General features: G+C 47.0%; 12 protein-coding genes across 12 annotated transcripts; 5 read left to right on the plus strand and 7 right to left on the minus strand.

Annotated features, from left to right (window-relative positions):
* The first annotated feature begins 347 nt into the window (after positions 1–347).
* Positions 348–2,548, plus strand: PHATRDRAFT_48267 (predicted protein). Its single transcript, XM_002182548.1, has one exon. The coding sequence runs from the start codon at positions 561–563 to the stop codon at positions 2,271–2,273; it is 1,713 nt and encodes a 570-aa protein (XP_002182584.1). The 5' UTR covers positions 348–560; the 3' UTR covers positions 2,274–2,548.
* A 74-nt stretch (positions 2,549–2,622) lies between these two features.
* Positions 2,623–3,678, minus strand: PHATRDRAFT_54879 (predicted protein). Its single transcript, XM_002182704.1, has one exon. The coding sequence runs from the start codon at positions 3,375–3,377 to the stop codon at positions 3,177–3,179; it is 201 nt and encodes a 66-aa protein (XP_002182740.1). The 5' UTR covers positions 3,378–3,678; the 3' UTR covers positions 2,623–3,176.
* Positions 3,679–5,279: 1,601 nt separating this feature from the next.
* Positions 5,280–5,795, plus strand: PHATRDRAFT_14770 (predicted protein; the record flags this gene model as incomplete). Its single annotated transcript, XM_002182549.1, has 1 exon — positions 5,280–5,795. A coding segment is annotated over one exon (516 nt), but the record flags the coding sequence as incomplete, so codon positions are not given.
* Positions 5,796–5,885: 90 nt separating this feature from the next.
* On the minus strand, positions 5,886–7,268 carry PHATRDRAFT_38686 (predicted protein; the record flags this gene model as incomplete). Its single annotated transcript, XM_002182705.1, has 3 exons — positions 5,886–6,959; positions 7,043–7,090; positions 7,230–7,268. The coding sequence occupies 3 exons, from the start codon at positions 7,266–7,268 to the stop codon at positions 5,886–5,888; spliced, it is 1,161 nt and encodes a 386-aa protein (XP_002182741.1).
* Positions 7,269–9,086: 1,818 nt separating this feature from the next.
* PHATRDRAFT_1484 (predicted protein) lies at positions 9,087–10,598 on the minus strand (the record flags this gene model as incomplete). The annotated part of the gene is made up of 3 exons (XM_002182706.1): positions 9,087–9,331; positions 9,507–9,809; positions 9,881–10,598. Coding segments are annotated over 3 exons (1,266 nt in total), but the record flags the coding sequence as incomplete, so codon positions are not given.
* A 1,236-nt stretch (positions 10,599–11,834) lies between these two features.
* Positions 11,835–13,085, minus strand: PHATRDRAFT_22315 (predicted protein; the record flags this gene model as incomplete). Its single annotated transcript, XM_002182707.1, has 2 exons — positions 12,857–13,085; positions 11,835–12,757 (listed from the first exon to the last, which is right to left on the minus strand). Exons 1-2 carry the CDS (start codon positions 12,912–12,914, stop codon positions 11,835–11,837), a joined length of 981 nt encoding a protein of 326 aa, XP_002182743.1. The 5' UTR covers positions 12,915–13,085.
* Positions 13,086–14,028: 943 nt separating this feature from the next.
* On the minus strand, positions 14,029–14,869 carry PHATRDRAFT_14785 (predicted protein; the record flags this gene model as incomplete). The annotated part of the gene is made up of 4 exons (XM_002182708.1): positions 14,029–14,109; positions 14,198–14,264; positions 14,367–14,619; positions 14,743–14,869. Coding segments are annotated over 4 exons (528 nt in total), but the record flags the coding sequence as incomplete, so codon positions are not given.
* Positions 14,870–15,862: 993 nt separating this feature from the next.
* PHATRDRAFT_48273 (predicted protein) lies at positions 15,863–17,304 on the plus strand (the record flags this gene model as incomplete). The annotated part of the gene is made up of 1 exon (XM_002182550.1): positions 15,863–17,304. Exon 1 carries the CDS (start codon positions 15,919–15,921, stop codon positions 17,302–17,304), a length of 1,386 nt encoding a protein of 461 aa, XP_002182586.1. The 5' UTR covers positions 15,863–15,918.
* Positions 17,305–17,710: 406 nt separating this feature from the next.
* PHATRDRAFT_22319 (predicted protein) lies at positions 17,711–19,844 on the minus strand. Its single transcript, XM_002182709.1, has 3 exons — positions 19,725–19,844; positions 18,561–19,636; positions 17,711–18,484 (listed from the first exon to the last, which is right to left on the minus strand). Exons 1-3 carry the CDS (start codon positions 19,741–19,743, stop codon positions 17,846–17,848), a joined length of 1,734 nt encoding a protein of 577 aa, XP_002182745.1. The 5' UTR covers positions 19,744–19,844; the 3' UTR covers positions 17,711–17,845.
* Positions 19,845–20,285: 441 nt separating this feature from the next.
* On the plus strand, positions 20,286–21,711 carry GapC2a (glyceraldehyde-3-phosphate dehydrogenase). The gene is made up of 2 exons (XM_002182551.1): positions 20,286–20,621; positions 20,760–21,711. The coding sequence occupies exons 1-2, from the start codon at positions 20,375–20,377 to the stop codon at positions 21,515–21,517; spliced, it is 1,005 nt and encodes a 334-aa protein (XP_002182587.1). The 5' UTR covers positions 20,286–20,374; the 3' UTR covers positions 21,518–21,711.
* A 1,819-nt stretch (positions 21,712–23,530) lies between these two features.
* On the plus strand, positions 23,531–24,577 carry PHATRDRAFT_38694 (predicted protein; the record flags this gene model as incomplete). The annotated part of the gene is made up of 1 exon (XM_002182552.1): positions 23,531–24,577. One exon carries the CDS (start codon positions 23,531–23,533, stop codon positions 24,575–24,577), a length of 1,047 nt encoding a protein of 348 aa, XP_002182588.1.
* A 132-nt stretch (positions 24,578–24,709) lies between these two features.
* On the minus strand, positions 24,710–26,250 carry PHATRDRAFT_48278 (hypothetical protein with heme peroxidase domain; the record flags this gene model as incomplete). Its single annotated transcript, XM_002182710.1, has 1 exon — positions 24,710–26,250. The coding sequence occupies exon 1, from the start codon at positions 25,994–25,996 to the stop codon at positions 24,710–24,712; it is 1,287 nt and encodes a 428-aa protein (XP_002182746.1). The 5' UTR covers positions 25,997–26,250.
* Positions 26,251–26,620: the final 370 nt, after the last annotated feature.

The following is a 26,620-nucleotide window of genomic DNA, read 5'->3' on the forward strand; positions in this document are numbered from 1 at the left end:
TCGGTATCTACTTATGGCAAAGTCACGCGGAGCCCGTCGGTCTTGTCAGAAGGTGTGTGTTGAATCGCTGGACAGACGGGCACTGTGGAGAGAACACGTCTGGCTGACAAACAGACAAACACACAGACAGACAGAACTATCCAGTGGAGTCGAATCGTATGGCGCAAGCTCCTTTCCCAGAATCTCACGGTCAGTCGCAGCTAGAGTAGTATCTGGGACTGACTGTGACAATGATTCTTGACTATGACAAGTCACAATCAAGTCACTGTGAGCAACGCGAGAGTAAGCGCGGAACGGTCACGAGTCGCATAGACTGAACTGTGTACAACGAATGGCACAATCTATTGGGTTGCGCAGGGTTGCTTCCTTGCTTGTTTGCACGTCCTAAAATCAATCTCTCTAGAGTAGCATTCATTGCTTACAGTTGCTTTGTTAGTAGAGAGTTTCCTTGGTTGCGATCGTGCGAGTGCCAATCCTGCCGTACAATCCCAAACCAAACTGTACCAATTCACCTTCGTTCCAACTCCAACGCTTCGACAGACCCATCCGTCCCTACCAACATGACGGCGGCGAACAGCGTTCAACCGCAGAGCGATCACGCTCCGAGCGAAGAGCGTCGAAAGCTACTCAACGAGGAATTAGCGGTACCACTGGTGTCGAATTTCTTCCCCATTGAAGGCTACTACACCGCGGCGCAAAAGGTTTTCGATAGCTTCCAGGATGCCTTTGAACACCGACAGATCGACAACGCCTTTGTCTACGGGAAACGATACTGTCTCTTTGTAGTAGACGCTATTCCACAACACAATTACTTCAACGCTACAAAAATCAAAAAGATGCAGAACCAGCATCATCGGCAGGTCGACCTCGTCATTGACCAACTCGACGTCGTGGCGACGTGGATGGACGAGTCGGAAATGGAGCGCCAAACGCGAGAGCGAGAAGAAGCCAAACGACGACGACAGCTCGCTATTCAAAGAGCCAAAGCGGAAACTGTGCGCTACCAACAACAGGAGCAGGAACGCTATCGCCAATTGCAGCTACGGTTCGATCAACACAAGACACACAAAGAGAGTCTCAATGAGGATCCGGAGCACGTACAGGCATCGGCGATGGAAAAGTTGGAAAAGCTTCGAGCTCTCCAAAATGGTGTCGATGTGGCGGCACGCATTCCCCAAGATCCTTCCGGCGAAGAAGCGGGCAAACCTGGATCACGATACCGCCTTTTATCGGATTCCGAAGAAGACCACGCCGAGCAACAGCAAGGCGATCAAAGGAATCCACCCTACGATACAATCATTAGTGGGACCGTTCTGCCACCTCCTTTACCCCTTCCAAGTGCACCGCCATCCTACGATGCCATAGTTACATCTCGGTCGTCCCGCAACTTTTTGGGCCCGGCAGTGCCCTCGGAACCATTCCCCAAATCGACATTTTTGAACGGCAACAAGTTTGTGGACGAAACGACGGTAGCATTGCCCGCAACCCCCGAAACACCAGCACGCCGCCAGCGCGTTCCTATGCGAGAGCTTCAGCACCGGTACAAGCAAACATACGTAAAATACCAACAGGCGGGGAAAATCAAGGTCTCCGGTATCAACACTTATCAAGGGCGGTTAATCGAATCGACCAACGGATGTACAGTCATTTCAGCTTTAGTCGCCGCGCATCAATTATCCTCTCGATCGGGGGCAGTCACGGACGCAACCGTCATCAACGTGATCGATCGGCAATGTGGACCACTCTTACGTGAAATACGGGGCAAACTTGGCTTGGGTGGTCACGCTCTGATTATTCCATCTGATGTACACGATCATCTTGTCGATCACAACATATTGTCACAAGAGACATTCGTTGGTGCCGCCGGCGGCAACATATTGGACGAAGGCCACATGAACGAGTTTCTCAAACTTTTGCAAGGAGATAGCGCACAGCATGCCAAAGCTGCCGCCACACTATTTTTTCGTGAGCACGTCATTTCAATTGTTAAATCACAGCATGGCAAAGCCATTAGTGGTAGCCTTAGTAACCAGGGCTTGTGCTGTTACGAATTAATCGATTCAATGCCGGGAATGTTTGATGGTGGACGAGGCATGGCGACTCGTACACGTTGTACGGATATGGATTCTTTGCAAGTTCTATTGCGGTGGTACGCCTCGCGAAAATTTTCTGACTCCAACTGTTCCTACATTGACAAAACCATTTGGGATGACAGCATGGCTGACTTTGATCCCCGTGTCTTTCAAGGATTTGTTTGGGCGGCAGCCTCTTGAACGAATAAGTTTTGCAAAAGATGTCTCGGCAAAAGATATACGTGACTTTTTTCCATTGTTCGGCTATCCGCGAATGCGCGGCCCTTGCTTGTACAACAATCCGCATCAGAATTGAAATTAGAGCCTACCAGAAACGAAGCTCCAAGTGGTACATTGATAATAAAACCATCTTCAACGGAACAAAAAGGAAACTGCTGGAAAACTTTGTTTCGCCGTCATTCAGGAGTCCAGAATCTTGGGAAATTTGCGGAGTTCAGTTTTTCTATCTTGATCTCCAGCTGGCTTACCCAAATAAGCGCAAACTCGTACGAAACGCGATTGAATTTGCTGCTGCGAATTGTGAGGTCGACCGTGTTGAGCGGAAAGATTGTCGGTTTTTACCAGTGGCAGAGCTGATCTGATTGAAGATGGGTTTGGCTGGTTACAAATCAAATATTCTATAAGGCAATTGTCAAAAATATTGTTCTTTCCAGGTGCTCCAATGCCAACCAAAGTTGAATTAATTGTAAACGTTTCAACCTTTGCAGGGCAGGGCGCCTGTTTCGGGAATGTTTTTTTCCCTTCTATTGTCGCAAGTTTCTGCTATCGGGCTCTGCCGTTACAAGCCGCTGGTGCATTGTATTGAATCAATCACCCTCTCCATGGTTTCGACCATGAATAGAGAAAACGAAAGATTTGAGCTCTCCGATTAAAGACAGGCCTTCTATATGAAGATCGTCGATTGACAAATTTGCCAAAGACTGGTCGAATTGAAGCAACAACAAGTTGTAAGAGTCAGCCTTGGAGGACGGATCCGCTTTCAACTCTTCGATCTTTGCCCAATGTGATGGAAACAGTGGGGCGGATCACAGCAAGAGGCCAAACACCGTACTCGAAGTCCCGAAAAAGAGGTCGGTGGGTGACCTAATCTGAAAAACAGTGTTGGGACAGATTGCATGTGTGACCGGAGGAGGCAATGCAGGCTAAATCTCCAGTGTCGCAGTAAAATGAAGGCTTCGCAATTTGCTCCGTAGCGATATCATAGGTGCTGGTGAAATAGTCATTCCCTGCGGATCCTTGAATCATTTTTTGATTCGCTTGGTGAATTCCGCGATAGGGATTCATTGTTGCTCAAAGCTTTTACATCCCACGACGAGAGTGATAAAAAGATGAATCTTTGGTTGATGTAGAGACGCTGAGTATGCGAACATGTACGAATATTGTGAGCTCTTCGTGGATTTGTTAAGTATTGTCTGGTGGTCGGGTCTGTAGCATGCCTGTGGTCAGCATTACTTTGATTCGCATGTTGCGAAGAATTCTACTCAGCCAACCGTTTTGTGGCAAGTCTTACCGACCACTTGGTCTAATTGTAGAAGGCATGACTGATAAGCTGTCAGCAGCGGTTATGTAACAACCACTACACCCGATTCCTGGAGAAACTCCCTCTCACTCTACCTAGCTAGTTGCCTTGACTTCATAGCTTTTACTTACTGTCCTACCTACAGTTTATCCGGTCTGCTGATTCCAGAGGGGAGGCGTGTATGTGTGGCCAAACTTCGAAGACTGAATTCTGTCAAATCAACCATTATATCATACATTACTCAATCCTTAGATGCCTAAATTTCATTTTACGTTAGGAACACAGTTTTCCGCGTGTGCAGCCAAATAGAAGTATTGCCTATTTTCGTTTACTGTTAGTTCCGCACCACTCTAGAGCACTGCAGAATCGCCATCAATCTCGAATATCTACCTAGTTCGCAAGGCTTAGTGTGTTGGCTGATTGAATGTTATATAGACTATTAGTTGGTCTATTTTCAGTTCGGTTAGTTTGCGTAATGCACCATACTAGAGGTTGGTTTCGCTTACATGCTACGGTTAGCTCCACCCAGATACTCCTAGTAGGCTTCACAGTTAACTACAATACGGCGTCGTTTTCTCCGAGAACCAGCTCACAATCTGTCGCCAACGGAAAAACCCTATCTCCAGATGGAGCACCGGTATTCACTGTCAGCTGTAGGCGGATGTGCGTGCACTGTTTTCCAATGTGACGATTGACAGTGACAGAGAATGCAAACCAAATCGTTACGTGCTTTTTTTACTATGAGTGAATATAACAATACGTTCGGCGCAGTGTTCGTTGCGTACACTTTCTCAATTCTTCCGCCTGATCAGACCCGATCAGACCCGAAGCGTGTGTCTTCTGTCCATTGCTGCTCAAGTTATCAAGATACGAGTCTTTCCGGCTGACTAAAGTTGCTCGTGTTCGTCGTGCGCAGTATCCTATTTACAATTATGAGTGTATGGGTGAAAGCAGGGAATCGAGCTCGAATTCCGGCTGTGTCGGCGCTCAGCGCTAACTGTATGCCGAGTTGTTCGTCGAGATTGTCTCCAGCCTTTCTCTCTGGTAAAGTGTTGCAAACAGGATCGGTACAGCGCTTCAGTAGCCAGACGGGGCGAGCCCCCCTTCCTCCGTCACCACGAGTATTGCCCCGACAGCATCAACAGATACACGTGGTGGAAACCAGTGCCGGTACGGGTCGTCAGCGGAATAACCTGCCGGATCTCTACGCACGAACCCGCGATCGTACACCCGTTTCTTGGCCTAGCTTTTTTCTAGCGGGAGTTGCGGCAGCGTCGGCGGTGGCCTACTACAGAATCGAGCGAGAACGGCGTTTGGAACGTGCCATGGGCAAAGTAGTCTCCAGTGAGTCGGATGGATGGACGCCTCGTCCAGGATTTTTGGCCAAGCGCAAATTCGTGGCCACAAAGTGGGGGTGGTTTCCGCAAGAGGATGGCTTTGGAGCGCGTGAGTGTGTTTTCAAAAATTGGCTTGTCCGTGTATGAGGCTACCCGGTACCACACGAATAGCACGAGCCTTGTCGATCGGGTTGAAACGAATGCCACGACCGACCTCGCTTGTGAGCCATTGAAAAGCAGCTTATGTGTTTCGCGACTGCACGACCACCTATGATCTATTCTATCGACACTTTACTCACAACCTGTGTTATTCGTGTTTACTTTGTAGCTGGCAAACCCGCCATTGGTGGACCTTGGTCCCTAGTGGATTTGGAAGGCAATCTTGTTACGAATCGTTCGTTTGAAGGAAAATGGCTTCTCCTTTATTTCGGTTTCGCCCGGTGTCCGGATATTTGCCCTTCCGAGATGATGAAAGTGGGACAAGTAATGGATACGCTCAAAAAGGATTTTCCCAAACTCTACGAAAAGGTCGTACCGGTTTTCGTTTCGGTGGATCCGGCGCGAGATTCGCTCAAGGCGCTCAAAGCCTACGGCACTGATTTTCATCCCGACTACGTCTTCTTAACGGGAGCACCAGATCAAGTCCAGCAAATGGCAAAGAAATACCGTGTCTACGTCAGTAAGGCTGATGAGTCGCCCGACGGCGACTATCTCGTGGATCACAGTATTGTCATTTATTTCCATGATGACACCGGTGACCTATCCGATTGTTTCACACAGTCGATGCGACCGTCCGATGTCGTGGAGAAGGTCGTGGAGCGAATGACTTTCACACCCTCGTACTAATGATCAGACTGATGTTGAATTATTGGTATCGCTCGGCATGAATTCGTAGTAAATTTCGAACTAGACGAGTCGCTGAGACTTCTGGATTGGTCATTGAGGCCGTATTGTTTTCTTGTTTGTCTCGTCACCAACGTTCAAAAGTACAGGGCGTTCTGGTGCATCTTGCTTTTGCAGTTCAATATGGCCTTCTACGGAACCATTCCACTCTTCGTCGCCGAATAATTCATTGTCGTTGTCGTCCATGCCGCGATCGGCGTGCCCGACCTGTTGGTATTGGTGGTGCTTTTCTGTCGTTTTGTCGACCTTTTGTTTGTTAAGATGAAAAGTGATTTTGTATAGAACGACGCCCAAAAATACAACAAAGCAACCAGTAATGTTGATAAGATTGAGTGAGTCGTCAAAGAAATACACACCAATTATTATTGTAATCATTTCCTTGATGACCCCACCAATCATGAGAATAATAGCAGTCGCGTTCATGATTAGATAAAACTCGCATAGAATCATGGCAATGGCAAAAAAGGCCCCAAACAATCCCAGCCCGAAAACGTGAAGAAATTGCGCCGTATCCATATGGTCAAACTTGGTCCAAGGTTTTTCTACTACCATGGAAAATGCGACCATGCTAAGACACATGGACGGTGCCAAGAGCCTCATGGTCGAAATAGTCGTCTTCAAAGGCGGATCGAGGGCTTGGAGCTTGAGTTGAACAAGTGTCCAGCGCGCTCCACTCAGTACGGAAGCCGCGAGACACATTAGAAAACCTCCAAGTTGAAAGTCCACTTCACCCGCTACGGTTAGAAACTCACCAGCCGCGATAACTGAAATTACGAGCAATAGGCTCCATGTGATTTTTTCAATGCCAAACAAATAAGCCCATCCAAGCACAAAGACGGGAGTTGAGGCTTTGATCATGGTATAAAATGTAATGGAAATCGAGACCAAGCTCAGATTAGACAATCCCACATCACCCGAGGTGATGAGACCACAAGGAACGCTAAGCGCAAGCCATACGGGCCAGGACATACTGGCTACGCGTTCGCCACCGAAATAGGCTGGTTTGAGTGCACAAAGCGTTGCACTAAATATCCATTGCGCTCCGAAATGAATACTCGTCAAAAGTAGTGGACACGGAAAGGACAGATGCTCCGAACCAAAGACAAACTGTCGAGAAAAGAGAAAAACGCAGGAGATTGAGAATCGATTGAATACCTAGAAGAGATGCGATACTGTATTTTTTGGCGTACCTTGTTGTAAGAGCTTAGCATTGCAGAAAACACAAACCAACCGAGCATCTGTAGAAAAAGGAAGTGTAGTTTTGAGTACAATTCTGCAAACCAGTCATCTGTCGCAGTCGATAATGTATCTGGCAGTAAGGAGCCCAGCTCAGCTCATCCCACCCAACCCAGCCTAATCCGAACACCACCAACGTACCGGTGGCAAATAGAAGCAGTGATCGTCGTAGAAACCCATGGTATCTACGGACAGTTGTACGTCAGCACGAAATGCGCGAGTGGTAAAAGTCGACTCCGATGTAGTAGAGCAAGATTTCAAGTTCCGTTCACGTTGAAGCCCGTCCCGCCACCCAATTCTACACAAAGAGCTGAAAATGGGATTTTGATTTGGCGCTGATCTGTGTTTTTCTTGGTTGCGATGTCCAATAGAGCAAGAAACGAGCGGGCCTCGTGATACGGTCGACATAGGAAAAGGAAAAGATGTTTGCGGCGTTGGCATTCTACTCACTGTCAGTCACTGTCAATTCACGAGCCGAGTGCTCTACATGAGTTGTAACAATAGCTCGGCACTGACAGTGAAAACTGTTGGTTGGATAGAGGAACAAAGTGTGAATCCGTCAGAGATCGTCGCTTGTGCTTCCTAACAGACGAACTGGAAGTCAGAATGCAAACTACCCTTTACCGCCAACGATGTCCTATGTTATGAGGGGCAAAGCCGATGCATCAAAGAAAACATGCCAACCTAAGTGAATTGAAGAATAACAGGCGAGCGAGGTCGCCATACACCATTAGTCTCGACGTTTTTCCAATTTCTCACAGTCAGCATCTTTTCGTTCAGAAAAACCGACAGTAGTAATGTCGATGACTGTGAATGTGAATTAGCGGTAGCGTTATCGGAAGCTATATTCAGCGCTGGGGGAAAATACGTATAGTATGATACCCCTCATAAAGTTATCCCACCAATTTAAAAGCAGCTTGGCATTCCGGTAATCTGAGTCCATATCTCTGTAGGACCTGTTCACTCATAAAGCTTGGTGTCGGTTCGCGTTGGCTTTTTGCTCACTATCAATAAATATCTTGAACGAAATCCCTGGTCTCTTTTGAACACTTTAGAAGACAGCAAAGCGTCGTTTCCGAAGGACACGAGAGTGCATAGTGCAATCTATGGCAACGGAAGTGCAAAGCACCGTTTCCGAAAGACAGGAGAGTGCAAAGTGCAATCTATGGCAACGGAACACAAAAATAGTGCCAGTCAAACGTTTTGCAAGATATCAGCCATATTGGAGTCTCGCGAAAGAGAGCAATCATTCACTAGAATAGAAAGACACCTTAGCAATCTTTCTACAATCATCTGCAGTTATGCAATCTATCTACTCTTCGAAGTTTCTTTTCTAGCGGTATCAAAGTTTGAGCGTGCCGTGTTGGCTAAAGTCGTGATAAACCTTTCGCCCAGTTGCCCAACGAGTGGCCCGTACTTAGGAACGTTTTCTCGTAGTTCTTTTAGAACGAGTGCTGCCTGTTCCGGTTCCAGCTCTCGTAGGGACTGTAAAATTGCATTCGTGGCTTCCCCATTGCGTGCATTGCCCTCCTTGTGGGCTTCGGTACGAGATGGGCTAGCCGCAATCTGAGAAATCTTTGCCGCCAGAGCCTGGGCTTTCACCTCTTGCTCCGTTTTACGTACAAATGGCTCTAACAGACCTTCAAAGGGTAACGGTGGCAAAAACGATCCAACTCCGAGTGGTAAAGATTCGCGAAATCGTTGAGGTCCCTCCACAAAAGTCGTCCGAACTGTATCTTTAAATTGGGCCGACGCAGCCAACGCACTCTCTTCGATTATTAGATTCTGAACTAAATTTCCGTCGCGTGCCAGAAGGATGTCAGCGGAGTCTTTCGCCAGTGTTATCGCGGCTTCAGTATCCATGAGCTTGTCCTTCCTGTCTTTGCGTTTAGAAATCTTTTCAACGTCGCCATTGGCAAGAATCAGTTCTCCGGCATGCGCCTTGGCTTGCTGATTCACAGACTTCGTAGTCGTTGTGTAGGAAGAGAAACCATCCGCCAAATCCGAAAGCCTGTCTACATCTACAGCATCGCTTGCGCCATAGATCAAATCACGAAGCGCCTTGCGCGCTCGAGGGTCTTCGTCGGCAACCAATCTTTTTGCAACATATGGAAAACAGCCTTTGATGATACTGAAGCTTTCGTCTGCTTGTAAACTGACACCTTCTAGCGTCAAGAAGGCACGACTCGTATAAAGAAACCACTCGGGTATTTGAAAACTATCACGGTTTTGATTTTGTAGTTCTTCAATTTCCAGCGTAATACCAGTCGCCACGCTTTCTCGCTCCACCATTTCGTCCATTTGTTGCTGGAAAGCAGAGCAGGTTGAGTCTTTTGGCCGAAAGCGGGATTTAATATAGGAGATAACTTACTTTCATTTCGCTTCGCATCTCAACACGGAGTTCTTCATCGGTCAAACCGGGGTATTTCGAGCGGTAGTCTTCAAAGATGCGTTCTCGGACGCCCTTGGCTCCACCCCCTTGACCAGCTTGTTTCAAAAAGTATTTGAGGGGCTCTAGCACTCCACTGCGGCGAGCAAACTCAAGCTTGTCAGGCTTTAGGAATCCCAATTTGGCCAGGTCTTCTGGTAGCTTATCGTAGTCCTCGCTTGTCAAATGAGCTACATACTCTAATAAGGAGTATTGGAGATCTGGATCGATGTCGAGCGTCATACCCCAATCGAGAATGCAGAGCCTTCCATCTCGAGTCCGCAACAAGTTACCTATTGTTTTCAGAAGAAGAAGAAGTTGAGCACTCAAATGACGCCGACGGGCAGTTCTTTGAAGCACGTACCGGGATGTGGATCGCAGTGCAAGGACTGCAACTCAAGCAACATGACCAGATATGCATTCAAGGCGACGGAACACAAGCGAGGTACATCGTCAGCATCACTCTCGTCTAATCGCGTCCCGTCTACCCACTCAGTTACTAGCACCTGCTCTGTTGAGTAATCCGACACGACAACTGGAGAGCACACGGCGTTCAGATTGCGCTTTTGCATTTCCTGGTTGAAGCGAATTGTATTGAGGGCTTCTTCCCGGTAGTCCAATTCCGCTATAAACCCTCGGCCCCATTCATTGGCGAGCGACTGTAAATCAGAACTTGTCTTTGTAACTTTTTGATACAGCGGGGAAAATTCACGAACAATGTGAAGATCGAGCGCAATGTCGGCAAGTACATTGGGTCGTTGTACCTTGATGGCTACTTCCTTGTCGTCAATAAATCCACGATAGACCTGCCCAATCGATGCAGAGGCAACAGGCGGCTTATTCTTTTCCAAACCAATTCCTTTTAAGTGTCCATACCTTTCCGTTCCGAGCTGTTCGCGCAACAAGACTTGGGCACGTGTACAGTCAAAGGGTGGCACCCGATCCTGCAAGGTGGCCAAAGCACTGGCATACTCGGGGGCTATCAGATCCGGGCGGACCGAAAGGGCCTGTCCAACCTTGATTGCGGTCGGGCCAAGCTGTGTTATGAGCTCTAATAATTCCTGAGCACGTCGATTGCGCATGCGCTCTTCGTCTCGCCAAATATACTTATCCACCGCTAAATTGAGTAGAAAGCGATTACTCAAACGTAAAAGCTCCAAGACGCGTTGTAGAACGAGAAAATTGTGGCGGGCGTAGTAGGCTCGTGCCTGAATCGGGTCGTAGTTTCCACGAGAATAAGGCTCCATGCCCGCACGATAATCACTTGGTGGAAAAGAAATGCTGTAAAGTGTAGCTAAAGTCGTGGTCAGGAGCGGCAAGATGACCACTGATAACTCAATCCACACGGGTTGTGCCAAATAGAATTGCCATGTTTCGTAAGAGACCTTGCTGATAGCCGCGAACCACTCTTTGGAAAACCATTGTTCCCAGCGAATCTCTTTTATGGAACGCATGATTGTTTCTGGCTGAACTTTTTGGGAAGAAGTCGCCGCCGCTTGAGAGACAAACTGGGCAATTTCGTCCCAACTGTCTTCCAGTGAAAGTGATAGTCGAGAATATCGCTGTCGATTCTGAATCGAAGCGACTTCCGTGGGTATCAGAGGTGAATGGCGTACCAAGCGCTTGTGACTAGGCTGGAGTGCTGGAGGTGAAAACGCGCTGGTTTCTATCGGGGATGTTCCAAGCATTACTGCCGCCACCAAGACGAATCCTGCCGAGGCAATACCCGCCGAAGTTGTGCCTGGAGTGCGCGACCTCATGAGTTTCCTTGTCGACTTCAACTGTAAGTGCGGATGAGTGTCTGTGCGAAATGTGATTGTGAAGGTAGCACGATTCCGATTCTTTAATGCAAGCGAATGCCCTCCGATTTGGGATGTGCTTACTATGGTACTTTGTTCGTTCCGAAGGGGCTGTTTCCAATAGCTTGTTGGTTTGTCTACTAGTAGACGATGATGTGGCAGGCACTTCTGCAGCATTCGTTCAATATTTCGATATTCAAAATACGCAATTTAAAGTATTGATTTGGCTGGTCAATGCATTATATCTAGATGGTCACATTCTGCGTAATGGTATAGCATAGAGGACTTCCATACATCGGTAGTTCACTGATTGAGCCTGAGACGTGGTTTTCTTACAGCAAAAAATTACCTAACTTAAATAGACAAAACACCAATGTAGAATTTGTAATCTTCTACTTTATCGCATAGGAGGGTTATTCTCCTATCGTTCTTACAGTTAACTATGTGCAACTCCTTTCTAACAAAATGAAAACATATAAACATGCACAGCACTTGTTCCTTTTCGAAAGTTGGGCCTCGTTAGGACTTGCCACCCGTCGTACCCATACCCATGACCGTCTTGAAAGTATCGTAGATCCACCACTGGAAACTTATAATGGTACCAGTCATGGCTATGCGCGGTCCAAGGCCTTTTGTGGCGAGTTTCAACAGTCCTACGTCCCGAATGATTTCTTGTATGGTGTGATTCTGGTATTTGGGTTTGGCCATGAGGCTAATAAGGGAATCCGCAGGATGCGAAATTACAGCCGCCACACTGCCGGAAACATAGCCAGCAATCAGAGTGACGCTCAATTGCGTGGGCTTGCTGTATGAGTCTTTGGGTTGGGTCAAGACGTGCGTGTAAAGTTTCTCCACCACCTTTTCGAATGTGTAAAAGTTTGCAATTGTTCCAGGCAACTGTCTCCCAATCAGCGGGCCTAGACTACCGAAGGGAAAGCGCAGGTCGCGGCGATTGTGCATCATGGCGACCAAGGAAGGTCCAAAGGCTACAGGGAAGGTTCCCGGTGCACTGGTTTGCACTTTCACTTTGGTCATTTCCCAGGGGCACATGAGCACGTCGGCACAGGCTTCGGCACAACCGGCGGCAGTCACGTAAATCAAGTCGCGGTAAGCATGTGCGTGATCTTCACCAGCTAGTGTGGAGAACTGATCTTTGAGAATTTCGTACAAAAAGTACTTGGTACCGGATTGGAAACTGTAGGAAAGAACAGTTGCGCCTAGGCCGCGATACAATCCGCGTACGCCCTCTTCAGCGTACACCGTCCGGAGCCCGGATGAAAGATAGGGAAATTTGTTAGGGTTCGCTTGCATATTCGTCTTGATGCTGTCCAATGGAGTCAGAACCCATCGTATGCTAGAAGAAAGAACTCCTCCAGTCAAACATTTACTGTAGTACGCGTTGTCGTGCGGAATCTCGTGTGCCCAGCGTGCGTTCCATCGGCCTGTCAGTGACGAGTGCGGCAGGGTTACGGTGGTTGAGTGTACGTGTTCTATCGTGTAAGAGGATCTCGAAGACTCTGGTGAGGATAATGGTAACTCACGGTGCCTGTATTCTCGTTCGCTGCGACGTCCGACGCGGATATCGTACACTTGGTCCATGATGTATGGGTGTTTCGGACTAATGCAATGTAGTGTGATGATTGGCTAACGGAACTGTAAGAGATGTTCGTAGCGCTCACAGTCAATGTATTGTAGTCTCTTGCCGACTACTTTTCTTATCGTGTGCCTGTAGTCCCTTTTCCTCTTTCCGATTCTTCACCCAACTTTAAGGATTCTTGCCTGACAGTGAATGCTTTTCGGAATAATGATTCCGTGGTTTTCGATGCGGCGGCTTCGCAGAATGCTCTGACTGATGAGAATTGTCACTTGCACCTGTGGTAGAGGGTAGTCACCGAACAACTCGTACGGGTGAGAATCTGTGAGAAAGCCAAAAGAAGACGAGAATCGAAAACATGAGGTGGCGGAAATATTTTTCTAAAACCACGACATATACGTAAATTACTTATTACTAAATTCATGAAATATTGTCGCTCAAATCTCATATTTAAGGTTGTGATGGAATGTTGCGGTTGACCCAATGACATCATCGCCGTGCGATCCTTCATTCGGCATCTAGCACATTCTACGGTGTTCCGAAACACTATAACGACAATTCCAGTGCTACAAAACAAACTTTCACTCTCGCCACAGATACAAATGCCTGTGCACAGTCAGAAGTTTTCATAGGAATGGCGGATAAATGAATAGAAGTAAGAGAAAACAACTGCTTTAGCGAAATGCGGTGTGTAAGCAGGAAATTGAACGAGATGTATAGTAGAACCTTAGAGAGGCATCGTTGGAACAGCTTCAGTCTAGATGACAGCCAGCGCCAATGGCCAACAGACACTGAATCCAGGTGCTCACTTTACTACTGCTTGGATCGATTGAACCACGAGAATACGCCCTTGTTTTTCTTTTGCTTGGAAGGCGCGTGCTCGGATGCCGTCTTGGACTTACTAGAACGATGAGTTGATTTGTCGGCAGGGCACATCCCGATTTGACTCGCCTTGACGAGGCGCAGATACGGGACACCTGACGGAACTTTACACGTCAAATACCCGGGGTAGTTGGCTTCCGCTTCGGTGTCCGACACGGTCGGCAGCAAAAATACCGAACCTTTGTATTCGTCCGTGATCTTTCCGTCCTTTCCCACGACACGGCCGTGATTGTAAGGCCAGTTGGCAGGGGTCGCAATGGACTTTTGGTAGGAGAGCTGCAACGCCTTGACACAGCGAACAATTTCACTCATGTTCCGCTTTGTAAAGGGAAGGCAGGAATCGAAGAGTGAGCTGCTTTGTATTGAAATATTGTCTTCATTGCAAGTTCGACAGGTCTGGACGTACCCCAACGCAGGCGGGGTAGTTCAAGGACAGCATGAGTTTGTTTTCTGGATTGATGATGAACACGCATCTTTGAAGAAAATAGTTAGTCAACATTGAGAACAGCAATTTTAGAAACGAAAAGAATCGCTGACTATGAGCTGCCAGCGTATGCGCGTGTAAATGAGCTTACCGAATGGTCAAAGGAAGGTCTTGACGATCCGACGTCCAAGGGTCAATCATACCATAGGCTGTCGAGATGTCACGACTTTCATCTGCAATAATGGGGAATTTTACAGCAATACCGCTCTCTGAGTGCGCAACTACGTCATGAAGCCACTCTTTGTGAGACGCCACCGGATCCACCGAAAGTGTGGCCACAAGGCAATCCATATTACACAATTCGCCGTACTTTTTGGCCAGACTCGCAATCTCCGTGGTGCAAACTGCGGAATTCAAATAAAAAGAAAGAGACTGAGGATCATGGGTGCACCAAGAAAAAAGGATCCGTTGTTCACCACTTCGTGATGCTAAGCGATACCATCCCTTACATCCGAAAGCATGCATACCTGGTGTAAAATCGGCAGGATGTGAAAAGAGAATGGCCCACTTCCCTTGCTTCCATTGATGGAAGGACTTCCAGTTGCCCTGAGTAGTTTCGCAACTAAAGTCGGGGACAATGTTACCAAGTCGGAGAACTATAGGAATAGGAGAGAAGGAACTCGTTGTGAGGTTTGGAAAGTTTTTCGAATTCGCGGTGGATGCGTTTGTTTTGTTTACCTCCATCCGTTGAATCCTGCGGATATAAGGACATGTACTTGAGCGTACCCGACTTGATGTCGGAGCATCCAGTGGAGCACATAGCTATTGGATTTGTTGTTGATTTGTCTTAAGGGGTCGGGATGTTGCTTTCAGAGAAAGGAAACGAGTTTCAATTCTTGGTGACTTGCATCAATATTCTTTAATCTTGTGAAGACCACGAACGTGGGCAATTGCTGGTATGAACCTTTTGGATGACTTCCTTTGAAAGTAGTCATTCTTGTGAAGGTCCAAGAGGTTTCAAGATATGGTCCAATCAGCAGCAGCGATTTCCTCTCTCCATAAGTCTCGGCATGTACATTTGCATATGAGTAGCCTTGTCGCAAGTCAAAGAAAGTCGGTCAGCTGGCATCTTGAGCGTCCGACGGAAATGTTTGGTATTCCTCACATCGACGCTAACCGCCAGCTCACTAAAAATGGCAAAGTGGAAAATTGTCAATTTATCAACTAGAGGTATCTTGATTTCTTCTGCGCCAATCAGCTTCTTTCCGGTATGACTCTGAGTCTGTTCGGGCATTTCGGTTTAGCAAAAAAATATCGAATTGGCCTTCGTTCCAAACCCAAAACTATTGAATATCGTTGAAGATATAAGTATTACTACCAAGCTCGATGACTGCCAATTGATTTTCTTTAAGTGCCCTTCTATATTCGAACGATACTAGCTAGTAGATGCCACTCTTTTTATAGAGTTTGTGACCGTATCATTGTTATTTTAGTTAACCCTATATATACGGAGAGTTCGACCAAGGACATATAAACAACTACAACCCTAGACCTCCTTCAAAACGCTTTCAGTCCTTCAGCCATCCGCCTAGTCTTCTACTTCGGTTCATCGACGATCTCCCGATATCCAAGTTCCACAGCCGCAAGAAGACCACCGCCAAGGTGGTTGTTGATCTTACTGTTGATCATAGCCGATAGCAAGTATGCAATCCTCCGTAACGGCTGCAAGAGGCGTTTCACGGCAGCGGAGATGGCTTGCTTCGAAAACGACAACAACAACGAACAACAAGACTAGCCTTGTACGACCGCACAACAGAATGTCTCCATCGACATATAGCCTGGGCGCTGCTTCGGCAATCCCCATATCCGTACGCGCCTTAAATGGGTTACCGAATTCAATCTTTCGATTCGATACAGGTCATTTGGCTCATCGTTGCTTTTCAGCAGTATCTGCGTCTTCGACCAACTCGAAACTACGCAGTCTCGTCAAGCCGTTTCTCTTAAAGTGCCATCCGGATGTTCAGACCTCGGATGACGCGAAGCAGATTAACCTCAGAGCGGTTCAGAATCTAAATAGTTATTTGGATTCCATACGGGTGATTTCCGACGGAAAAATGCTGAGAAAGCCGGAGTCATCGATCTTCGAAGTAGACTTTTTGATTCAGCGCGATGCAAAAGTAACGAGAAAGAAAATCCGCAGTGTATCTAGTCGAAAGTGTGTTGAGTTGCAGCTTCCGTCGTGGCGTTTGGTTCGGTCCTGTTCTACTGCTGTCAAAACTGCCGCGGACTCCCAGCAAGGTTTTGGGTCTGCGCCTGCTATTGCTCGACAACAGGTAGAACACCATGCGGAGCTCGAAATTGCTAAGCTATTGAAAGTAGCGGGTCTTACAGTTCCAAATGACATTGCCCTTGTTTCCCCTGATGATATGAACGGAAATAGGGAAAGCTTAGGCTCTGACGACGAATCACAGATGGAGCCTTCATCTACTCGTCCCCATGCCTTTCATGGGATGCCTTCTTCCCGTATTCGACTCAGTCGCTACGAACAAACTAGAGAGGTCTATCCTAGTCGTATTGATTGGAAAAAATACAATCAAATCTATAAGGAAGCCGTGGCAGACATGCACGCCGATATTGCGACAGAATGTTTAATTGCCAAGCACCCGGGAAGGCGACGAAAACACATTGCAAGCATTCTGTCACGTGTGCGTCTGTCGGCAAATATCTCTGTCGTTGAGCAAGTTATTGCGTTTCGGCGGCTGTCGCTTTTGTTAGATGAGAATTTCAATGATTTGTGCTTGGAGGACTTTGGACATCTTTGGGAGAAAATGCTTCTGGTTTTGACTCCCTCTCGGGACTACAATAGCAGTAGCTCGGCGCGATATAAGCGACTACAACGGCAAGGAGACAGCGGCTTCTTGTTTACCGTCCATCCAGACAATAATGTTACCATCCACATTCCCATTGACTTCGATGACAGCGAATTGATTCAAGAATTGGAGCAAAATGTGTGGTCTTTTTACGAGCTAACTGGTGATGGCTTGGATGAAATATTTCCTGACGGAATGACCTGGAACAATACGTTTTAAGCAAAACTTACATTACAAGATGTTTTAATTGGATTGACTGTCCAACTTTGGCACTTCCACATGTATGGCCTTGTTTTGTTTTGGCGAAGGAGTGCTTGCAGGCTTCACGGAGCCCAAAGCGCGGAGGTATCCAGCGTAAATTCATTTTTAACAGTGAGCCATGTAGTAGTTGTAAGCGAATTTTAAATAGGTAACGAATGGATTGCTCAGAGTATAAAAGAGAAAATTTGCTAAAGTTGACAAACAAAGCGATGATAAACCACCATGCGAAAAAGGGAAAAGCCTATGATTGCACTAGTCGTAAAATTCGTAAGAATGACAATTACGCCAAATCGACAAGAACGTGATCGATCTATTCATTCGTCCGTTGTCCTTGACAGAAGTGGTAGTTTGAAAGAATATATCTAGCTCTTTAAGGAGATTTAGTTTTATGTTAGTGAAAGTAGAGGGATTCTAATCGTCTTTTTTTACACACGGTTGTGATCAAGTTTCCGTAGACAGACGACGCCGACAGAATTCGATTTTCGTATGAACTAGATATTCAACGCTGAATTTGTCCCAGGATTGCGGGCGACCCTTGTGTATCGACATCTGAAAAGTCGAACGTCGGGGCACCGGATTGTTGGTTTTCCGGAAATAGCTGCTTTGGAAAGCCGAAGGCGAGCTCTCCGTCACCATTCTCATTCGGCACCATATTCTCATCCAAATCATCTTCGTCTTCTACTCCAAAGTAGAGTGTTATGATGGCACTGGCCTTTTCATAGACCTCGTCTATAGAATGCTGCTGCAACTCTTCCAGCTTGTCAATACCTTTTTCTTCATCGAAAAGGACACAGTAATTTTGATTGAACTTTGCGTCGTACTCGAAAATTGTTTCCAAGGCTTCCATAGCTGCAATCAACATACGAGAATCTTGCTTCAGCTCAAGACTGCTCGACAAAGCTTTCAAAGCTTCCTCCTGCACCATGATTTTTGTCTCATGAAACTGCCCTGTTGTCAAAATGTTTGAAATCGTGTACACAGCTTCGCGCCGAATGTCAAAGTTCCCATAAATTGCCATCTCAATAATTCGCTTTGGAATTCCATTCAAAGGCTCTGCAGCAAGAAGTGCATTAAGCTGCACTTCGGTTCCGGCAGCGATGTTTGACGCCGCCCAGCAAGCATCTTTTTGAACAGTTTTCTGTTAAACAATACAGGACCAGTGAGTTTCTAGGGTGTTCATAAATGGTACAGATAAAGCTAGAAAAAAAACGCACCGATGGATGATGGAGTAGTTTTCCTACCCGCTCGGTGAAACCTGCACGGATCACCGCGTCAGTTTGAGCATGACTTCCTGACACACAATTCCCAATCACTCTAACGGCCGGCAAGAGGGTATTGGAAGGAACACTATCATTGTCAAAAATATTCATCAAAAGCTTGAGCACACCTGCTTCAAGAACCGCGTTGATTCGAGCGTCGTCGCCGTCCGATAAGTACGATAGCGCCCAGAGTGTGTCCGTCTGTAGGTCTACGGCGCTTTCGGCACCGACACCATTCTCAACTTCATTGAGAATGTTTACCAATGCACTTATAAAAGGAGCAACAGCACCAAAATCGGGAGATGGTTTAAATCGACATAAATTGGAAATTGCCCAGGTAAAGTTCTGCAGTAGCGAGAGGTTCGCTGGACGAGATATATTTTTCAACATACCGTTGGTCAACATCGGCGTGGCAAGGAGACCATCTCGGTTCTCAATGGAGTCTCCAGCCACATTTCCAATGCACCAAGCAGCTTGCTCACGAAGCTCCGCTGAGTCTGCATGATTGATAATACGGACCAAATGTGGGATGGCACCACTATGGGCCACATCCGATGTCCGACTTGTTGAAGCAATGTTCGTGAGTGCCCATGCCGATTCAAACTGCAAACGTGGAGCGTCAGTTTTGTCCTCCTGCAAGAATCGTACCAAAAAAGAGATAATTCCCGATCGAATTACCTGGACAACAGGTGGGTTTCGTTCCTTTGACAATAGTCGTCGAATTGCTTTGGTGGCGTCTGCTAGAGAATCGTCGTTCACCGACGCAGGATTTGCCTCCCATGCGCGGAAAGTTTGCACAGAGCCAGCTACAGCAATGTCAATTTCTTTTGCAGTGGTTGGCACGGGTTGATGGGCTGCACTATCGATATTGCTGTCAATGGCTGTGCTTTGGTTTGACATCGGTGCTGTGCGACGTTTGGCCATGCGCTCGGCCATTCTGTTTTTTCGAATATGCAAAGTTGTCTCTTCCCGAGATCGACGACCGTCTTCAGCTGACACGGTCTTCTTAAATGACGCATCACGACGAGGAACTAAAGCCGCCCAGGTATACAATTGTGGCATTAGAGACTGAATACAATGCCTCGAATAGCGGAGATACTAAGGGCCGTTATTTCGTACCTGCGGCGACTAGGGTCATGATTGTATCTCTAAAAGAACAACAAGGGAAATTTCTGATCAAGGTCGACGGGTAAAAGGCGGAACAAGAATAAAAGGATGGTGATACGGAACAGAGCAACGCTACAGAAAAGTGAGGATCGCCAACCATCAAGTTGTGGCGATGCGATACTTTTTGCGATAACGTCTCGCGCTCTATGATTTTCTTTGTTATATTAATTTGTTCAACATGAGCTAATTAACCGAAACCTTATGCCTCAACTGCCGACTCAGCACAAGTACCTAACTTTGCAAGGTTTTGTCGTATACGTCTGTCCATAGAACGTTGACTAAGTAAGAGGAAGATTTTTGTGGACGTTGTGCGCTTGACATCCATTGGTTGATGTGGTTTTGCTGATGTCACGGCATCCTGAGTCCCCTATCGTTTCGCTTGGCGCCTCGCAGCTGTTTGCAGTTCGCTCGGTATCTTTTTCTAGGATCTTCCGCAGATTTGAAGTTCGCATCGAAACCATTCCTGTCGTGGAAAAAAGGCCTGGATCGCATCTTGCAGGTGCAACGCTAATTCTTCTCCATTCATAAAAACAGAACTCGTAGAAAACGATTCAAATCTTTTTTCGCCTTTCTAAACATCAGTAATTCTATCAAATTCTACCATGCCAGTCTCTCTCGGAATCAACGGATTTGGACGTATCGGACGTCTCGTGATGCGCGCTGCGCTTGAGCACCCCGACGCGACCGTTGTCGCTGTCAACGATCCCTTCTTGACGCCCGAGTACGCGGCTTACCAGTTTAAGTACGACTCCGTGCACGGGACTTACGCCGAGGATGTCTCGTTTGAAGAAGGATACCTTGTTGTGGGAGACAAGAAGATCCGTTTCTTCTCGGAGCGCAACCCTGAAGGTAAGTCTATCTGATCTTGCATCGTCGTGCATTCAGGTAACTGAGAGAATCTGTTCAAAACGCTTCACTTCATTTGGACATTTGTCCCAATTGAGATTACACGGACTGAATCGCTCTCCTTTTTACCCTTTAATTTAGAAATTGGCTGGGGCTCGGTCGGTGCCGAGATTGTCTGTGAATCAACAGGAGTCTTCACTACCATCGATAAGGCACAAGCGCATATCAACGGCGGTGCAGAAAAGGTTGTCATCTCGGCTCCTTCCGCCGACGCTCCTATGTACGTCATGGGGGTCAACCACACGACCTACAGTGGCGCCACCGTTTTCTCCAACGCATCCTGTACCACCAATTGCCTCGCGCCACTCGCCAAGGTTTTACACGAAGAATTCGGTATTGTTGAGGGTCTCATGACTACCATCCATGCTGGTACTGCTACACAACTTGTTGTTGATGGACCAGCAAAAGGAGGCAAGGACTGGCGCGCTGGACGATCTTCCTTGGCAAACTTGATTCCGGCCTCCACGGGAGCAGCCAAGGCCGTCGGCAAGGTCATTCCGGAGCTGAACGGGAAGCTAACCGGTATGGCTGTTCGAGTCCCCACGGCCGATGTTTCTATGGTCGATCTGACCATTCGCACTGAAAAGGCTGTTTCCGCCGCCGAACTCAAGGCGGCCCTCAAGAAGGCGTCAGAAGGACCGATGAAGGGTATTCTCGGATACACCGAAGACGCCGTTGTGTCCCAAGACTTTGTCCACGATCCCCGCAGCTCTATTGTGGACGCCTCTGCTGGAATTGCCTTGAACGACAACTTCCATAAAGTTATCGCCTGGTATGATAACGAATGGGGTTACTCGAACCGTCTTGTTGACTTGGCTATCTACACGTCGGGAAAATAAAGCAAAGATCATGACTTTAGAAAAGCATTGGTAATTGCACACGAGGTCTCTCAATGTTTAGTACACAGAAGGTTTGAGGTCGCATTTTTTACGGCATACTTCTCAGTTATTCTTTCTAGTTCGATTTCTGTACCTAGCTTTGCCACATACAAGTTTTCGCGGAAGTAATTGACGTAGATTGATTTGCTTACATACGCTTTTGTGTCTCCTGGTTTCTTCCAGAAAGAGACTTTCGTGCTTATTGAGTTACTGTAGGTTTTTGACACTGCCCTCCTTTGATTTGGCTTTGCCTGCGCCAGATAGCGTACCATGAGGCAGGTCAATTTGCACATTGTATGTGGATTGGATACTTTACACCTGGAGCCTAAAAGCTCTAATTGATAGTGTTACTATGTTTCCAATGTACCCATGCACTTCTTTACAGCCATACTTTGTATTAGTGAATGCAGCAATGGGAGTGTTCTAACAGTGGATTCCAGAGTTTGTGATGAGTCTGAAAGTGGAGTGGTTGCTGTTAAACCTGATGTATGCCAAAGCACAGTTTAAAAGGCTTACAGACTCACAATTGAGATTCATTCAGGACTCATCCCTGTGCAATCTTTCATTGACAGCTGCTTGTGTCTACCTAAACAAAACATTACAGATATGCACGTACACACGCAGTTTCTGTCAAGTCTCTACATCCTTTGTTTCTAGTTGACAACCCTTTTTCTGAGTCAAGAGTAAATAGTCATAACGCAAGTAATTGTCAAGTTTACTGAGAGTTCAGTGTTAAACATTGTGCTTCCTTTGAAGGATTGGTAGTAAGAATAGTAAGCTCTGAGTCAAAGTAACTGTTTTTTCCCCTTGGCTGTGAGCCGACAATGATTCCTTTCATATGAGAGAATTCTACCTGCTTACGAGTGTATTTGTAGAATACGACGAAAGAGTATAAGTTGGGGGAAAGCCTCGTAGAGGCTCCGATTGTTTTAATCGGTAGGTTTTTAGATTGAGATTGTGAGACTAAAATATAGATTCCAAAATGAAACCTTTTGTGTTGGAAACAGAACGCACAAATGTAGAAACCAAGTAGCCAATGTACTGGCTATCGAACCATTGACATAGTTTTTGTCGAGACGATTGGATCACCTATGTGATCGCCAAACCATCGAGTTCGACTGGTGTCACCAGTATCTGTTGACAACTTTCATCTAGGGAAACCGTATGGTAATCAGGAATATTTTGTTCCCAGCATATCAGGTTTGATAAGACGAGTCGTCTTATACGCCTCATGCAACGGAAACCTGAGTTGTGTATGTTGCAAACATTTGGATGCATAACGCAAAAAAATTGTTTTCCTATGAGACGCTTCGTATTTTCCTCCGGCATGCCATACACGGGCAATGAACCCGACGAGGACAGTCGTCTGGCCACTGCGTCTGTCCTACGACAGAGTCAGGAAAAAGGAAATGGCAACGAGGCCAGGATCTAGAGCTAGTGAATCCTAGATAGATGTTCCAACAAATAATGCTAAAGCTAAGCAATTCTATCTACAACGTAGTATCAAATTGTAGCATTATGTGGCTATAATTTATCACATAGTCAAGCAAAAGCATCGATTCCATTTCTCAATTTTGACGTCCTTCGAGTAGATCAAATTGTTAGTCAAAAAGTTTTTGAGCGGTCTTGCCGTCACTCGCAACGACTAAAATGATTTGGGCAACTCGGTTGACCTGACACTAATTGTAATGTTGAGTGTCGGTCTTTTAGAGGGAGAACGTAATCATATTTGCGACAGAAAGGCAGTCGTCTTTTGTCTCCCGGAGTACCCTGATATCCTTCTCTCCTTCCTTCCTTCTGCAAGTTACTTTCGTGTAGACGACACGGAGAAGCATGAGAGTGTTTTGGTCGGCTTGGATCGCTTCTTTTTTAGCCAGTCATAAAGTGGACAGAGCAGATTCTGTTGGAATAAGAGAGCGGGAGCGTTTTCCATCGGGGAACAAGAACACTCCACGAAATCAGCGCTGCTATAAAATGACAGCCTTCGCGGGAGGGTTCGGAAACGACACGTCAAAACGCGCAGCCAAGCAAAACAAAAATTCCAGACGTCCGAAACGAGGATTGAGTGACTTGGCTCCTCCAGTTGCAAGTACCGAATCCATGTCAGTCCAGCTCGATAAATGGGGGCTTCCTCCGCCAACCGCGGAAGACATTTTCCCTGCTTTGCCTCCCGGAACTGAGCTGATACCTGCTAGGAAATCGAGCACAGAACACACTTTGACCGAAATCCGGAAGGCTCTGAAAGATCACTTCCCTCTGACGCTCGATCGTTTTGATGACAACGGGGTAGAAACGAGCACACTCGACGGCCGCGAACCCATGCGATTGCGAATGTTGCATCAGTCACCTCCAGTGATTGCTATTGATCACTTCTTAACCCCCGATGAATGCCTAAACGTTGAGCACGCTGCGATGCCGCCTTCTTCAACGCCAAAACACACAGAAGGGGAATACCACAACGAGGCCGTTCGGGTAAATTCGGCCACTTTTTCGCCTTTGGCTCAGTCTAAACGCACTTCTACGTCCTGGTTTTGCTATTATTCTCAAGTACCAACGTTGCTGGCGAAAGCACATCATGTGTTGGGCATCTTGTTCCCACAAATGGAAGAACCGCAAATTGTTCGGTACAAAACGGGCGAGGAGTTCTCGTGGCACTACGACGAAGTTCCAACTCAACAGCTTGGGAACGGCGGACAGCGACTGGCTACGCTTCTGGTATATCTTAACACAGTTGAAAGAGGCGGTGGTACAGTTTTTAGAGACTTACGGACCCCGGACGGATCTCTTTTGACGATGCAACCAGTACAAGGGTCGGCTCTTATGTTTTTTCCCGCCTATGCCGACGGCCGACCCGACGATCGAACCTTACATAAGGGCGAAATGGCCGCGGATGAGAAAAGAATAGTGCAAATGTGGATCCATGAGCGACCTTACACGGCTGCCGTACCGATGGGGAACTCTCAGGAAGCTGCTATAGAAGCAATTGTACGAGCCAGTCGAGATCTGTGCTACTCTCCTTAACGGATAGTGTTGTATAGTAGACGTAATGTGGAGAGTATGGCTGCCTCTACTATAGTTCCTCCCGTGTTGTATCATCTTAAGCGGAATTACGCATACAACTCCTTTTTTCATGTCTATTCATCGCTGTACTCTTTAAAAGAGCTTCAAGTCGTCATCGTTGAGACTTTTTCGTGGTTTGTTCTTAAGAAGATTCTCATATTTGCCTCCTGTGTACACGGCACCCAGTTGCGTGAGAGAATTGTAAGAAATGGACAAGTCTTTGATGTAGCTCAGGTTGGATCCAGCATATTTGTTCAACCAAGTCGAGCTTGTAGGAGAATCCTTATCCATCACTAGCATGGCGATCCAACCGTACTCTTCAAACGCGTCCGGTCCTTGCTTTTTGGATTTTTCGGCAATGTCCTTTAAATACTTATTGAAAGTCTTTTCATTGATCTGGTCTTTGGCGAGGCGATCACCAAAACGGGATTCTCGGGATCCAAAACTATCGGCAATGTACCAACCATCATCAGGATCCTCGTATTCTGGATCAGATTCGAGTTCAGCCTGAGCAATATCGTCGTCGGTTAAGGGCTTGAATTCAGACAAGCGTCCCATTTTGCCCGGTTCACGGAAGCGGGGACGAGCCGACTGTTTCCAGTCTTCCACCGTTCGAGTCTTTTCGACGTATTCTAGCGTTAGCAAACCACTCAGAAGAGCGGTCATTTCCCGGTCTGTTAATCCAGCATTACGAAAAGCGTTTTGTACGTCAGCAAAATCGCGTTTGCCCGAAAACAAGTCAATGGGAACATCGCTGACGGGTGCCTTTATCGGAGCGTCGGCCCGCCCGAGTTGCACCGCTAATACGGGCCCCCCGATCGATTCAATCGACTGTGAGCCTCCGATGGCAATGGCGTCAGCAATCGTAATGGCGACTTTCTTACGCAAGTTCTTTTCCGCTTCGATTAGTGTGAGGCAGGCCTGCTGCAAGTTCTTGGTGTAGGCGTCGTCAGCCTTGGTGGAGAGGACGACCTTGAGAATACTACCGTCGGGTCCGTATTTCTGCGTCTTGGAGTCAAAGGAGAGTCCGTCGAGTAGGGCGAGTTGATAGAAGCTCGGAGCAAGCTGCGGATTTTTCAAAATGGCCCGTCGGACGCTTTCCCGCACGGAATCTACTGCGCCTACTCTAAGTTCTTGATCTCCGTACATGGCTGGATCGAAAAAGACTTGGGCGTTGGCAGGCGAGACGGCGATGTTGGCGTTCCACAGCGTTGCCGCTGCAGTTCCTACCAAGGCGTTCCCGAATCCCCGGCGATCCATTGCCAGGCGAGAGTTTCTAGCGGATGTAAAAGACGACAATGGATCCGGAGACTGGAACGCCAAAGTACTCGTCAACGACAACAGCACGGCTAGCGGAGCCGCTTTCAAAGATAGTTTCATGGTGCTTCCTTAGATTGAGACTACCAGTTTTGCTGAGACTGACTGAGAAACCGTTGGTGACGGGCACTTGCTGGAGAATAGCTTTTTTCGTTCGAGGAGCGCGCGAAGGATTTGCTACTGGAACGGCAGACAATTGATCTTTTGGATGAGCCCTTTCTCTGTCTATTGTTGTGTGTGAATCGTCGTGTGTGACAGATGACAATGAGTGTGCGAAATGTAGAATGGTTGATGGTTGATGGTCCCCTCTACGAGCAATCGCGATACGTACTAGTTGTTGGTGTCAGCACCGATCATGGATCGCCAACGCAGACACGACATGTGTGATTCCGTTTAGCTCTAGAGAGTACAGGTTACTGTTAGTATTTCGATTCGCTTGGAGGATGGAATGACGTCATAGGGAGACTGACTGGAATGATCCTTTGTTTGTTCGAAATTTAACATTATTTAAATATTAAATATAAAACTCGATACATAGGCCACTGTATTTGGACAAGTCTCACAACAGCAAATCACAGTCACTTTCGAGATATGGATGACCGAAACTCAAACCGCTTGGCGATCGATGCTGGATTTGCAACACACAGAAAGTGGAAAATGGCTTCTGTTGCATCGAAGCAAGCAAGC

The sequence above is a fragment of the Phaeodactylum tricornutum genome, chromosome 16 (genome assembly GCF_000150955.2).
Source record: "Phaeodactylum tricornutum CCAP 1055/1 chromosome 16, whole genome shotgun sequence".
NCBI lineage: Eukaryota > Bacillariophyta > Bacillariophyceae > Surirellales > Neidiaceae > Phaeodactylum > Phaeodactylum tricornutum.

Excerpts from the sequence above, each read along its gene's own strand:
- PHATRDRAFT_48267 (XM_002182548.1), top strand. The coding sequence starts at position 561 with ATGACGGCGGCGAACAGCGTTCAACCGCAGAGCGATCACGCTCCGAGC.
- PHATRDRAFT_54879 (XM_002182704.1), bottom strand. The coding sequence starts at position 3,377 with ATGAATCCCTATCGCGGAATTCACCAAGCGAATCAAAAAATGATTCAA.
- PHATRDRAFT_22319 (XM_002182709.1), bottom strand. Across the intron at positions 18,485-18,560 it reads AACTACTCCATCATCCATCG|AAAACTGTTCAAAAAGATGC; the intron begins GTGCGTTTTTTT and ends ATTGTTTAACAG.
- GapC2a (XM_002182551.1), top strand. The coding sequence starts at position 20,375 with ATGCCAGTCTCTCTCGGAATCAACGGATTTGGACGTATCGGACGTCTC. Across the intron at positions 20,622-20,759 it reads CTCGGAGCGCAACCCTGAAG|AAATTGGCTGGGGCTCGGTC; the intron begins GTAAGTCTATCT and ends CCTTTAATTTAG.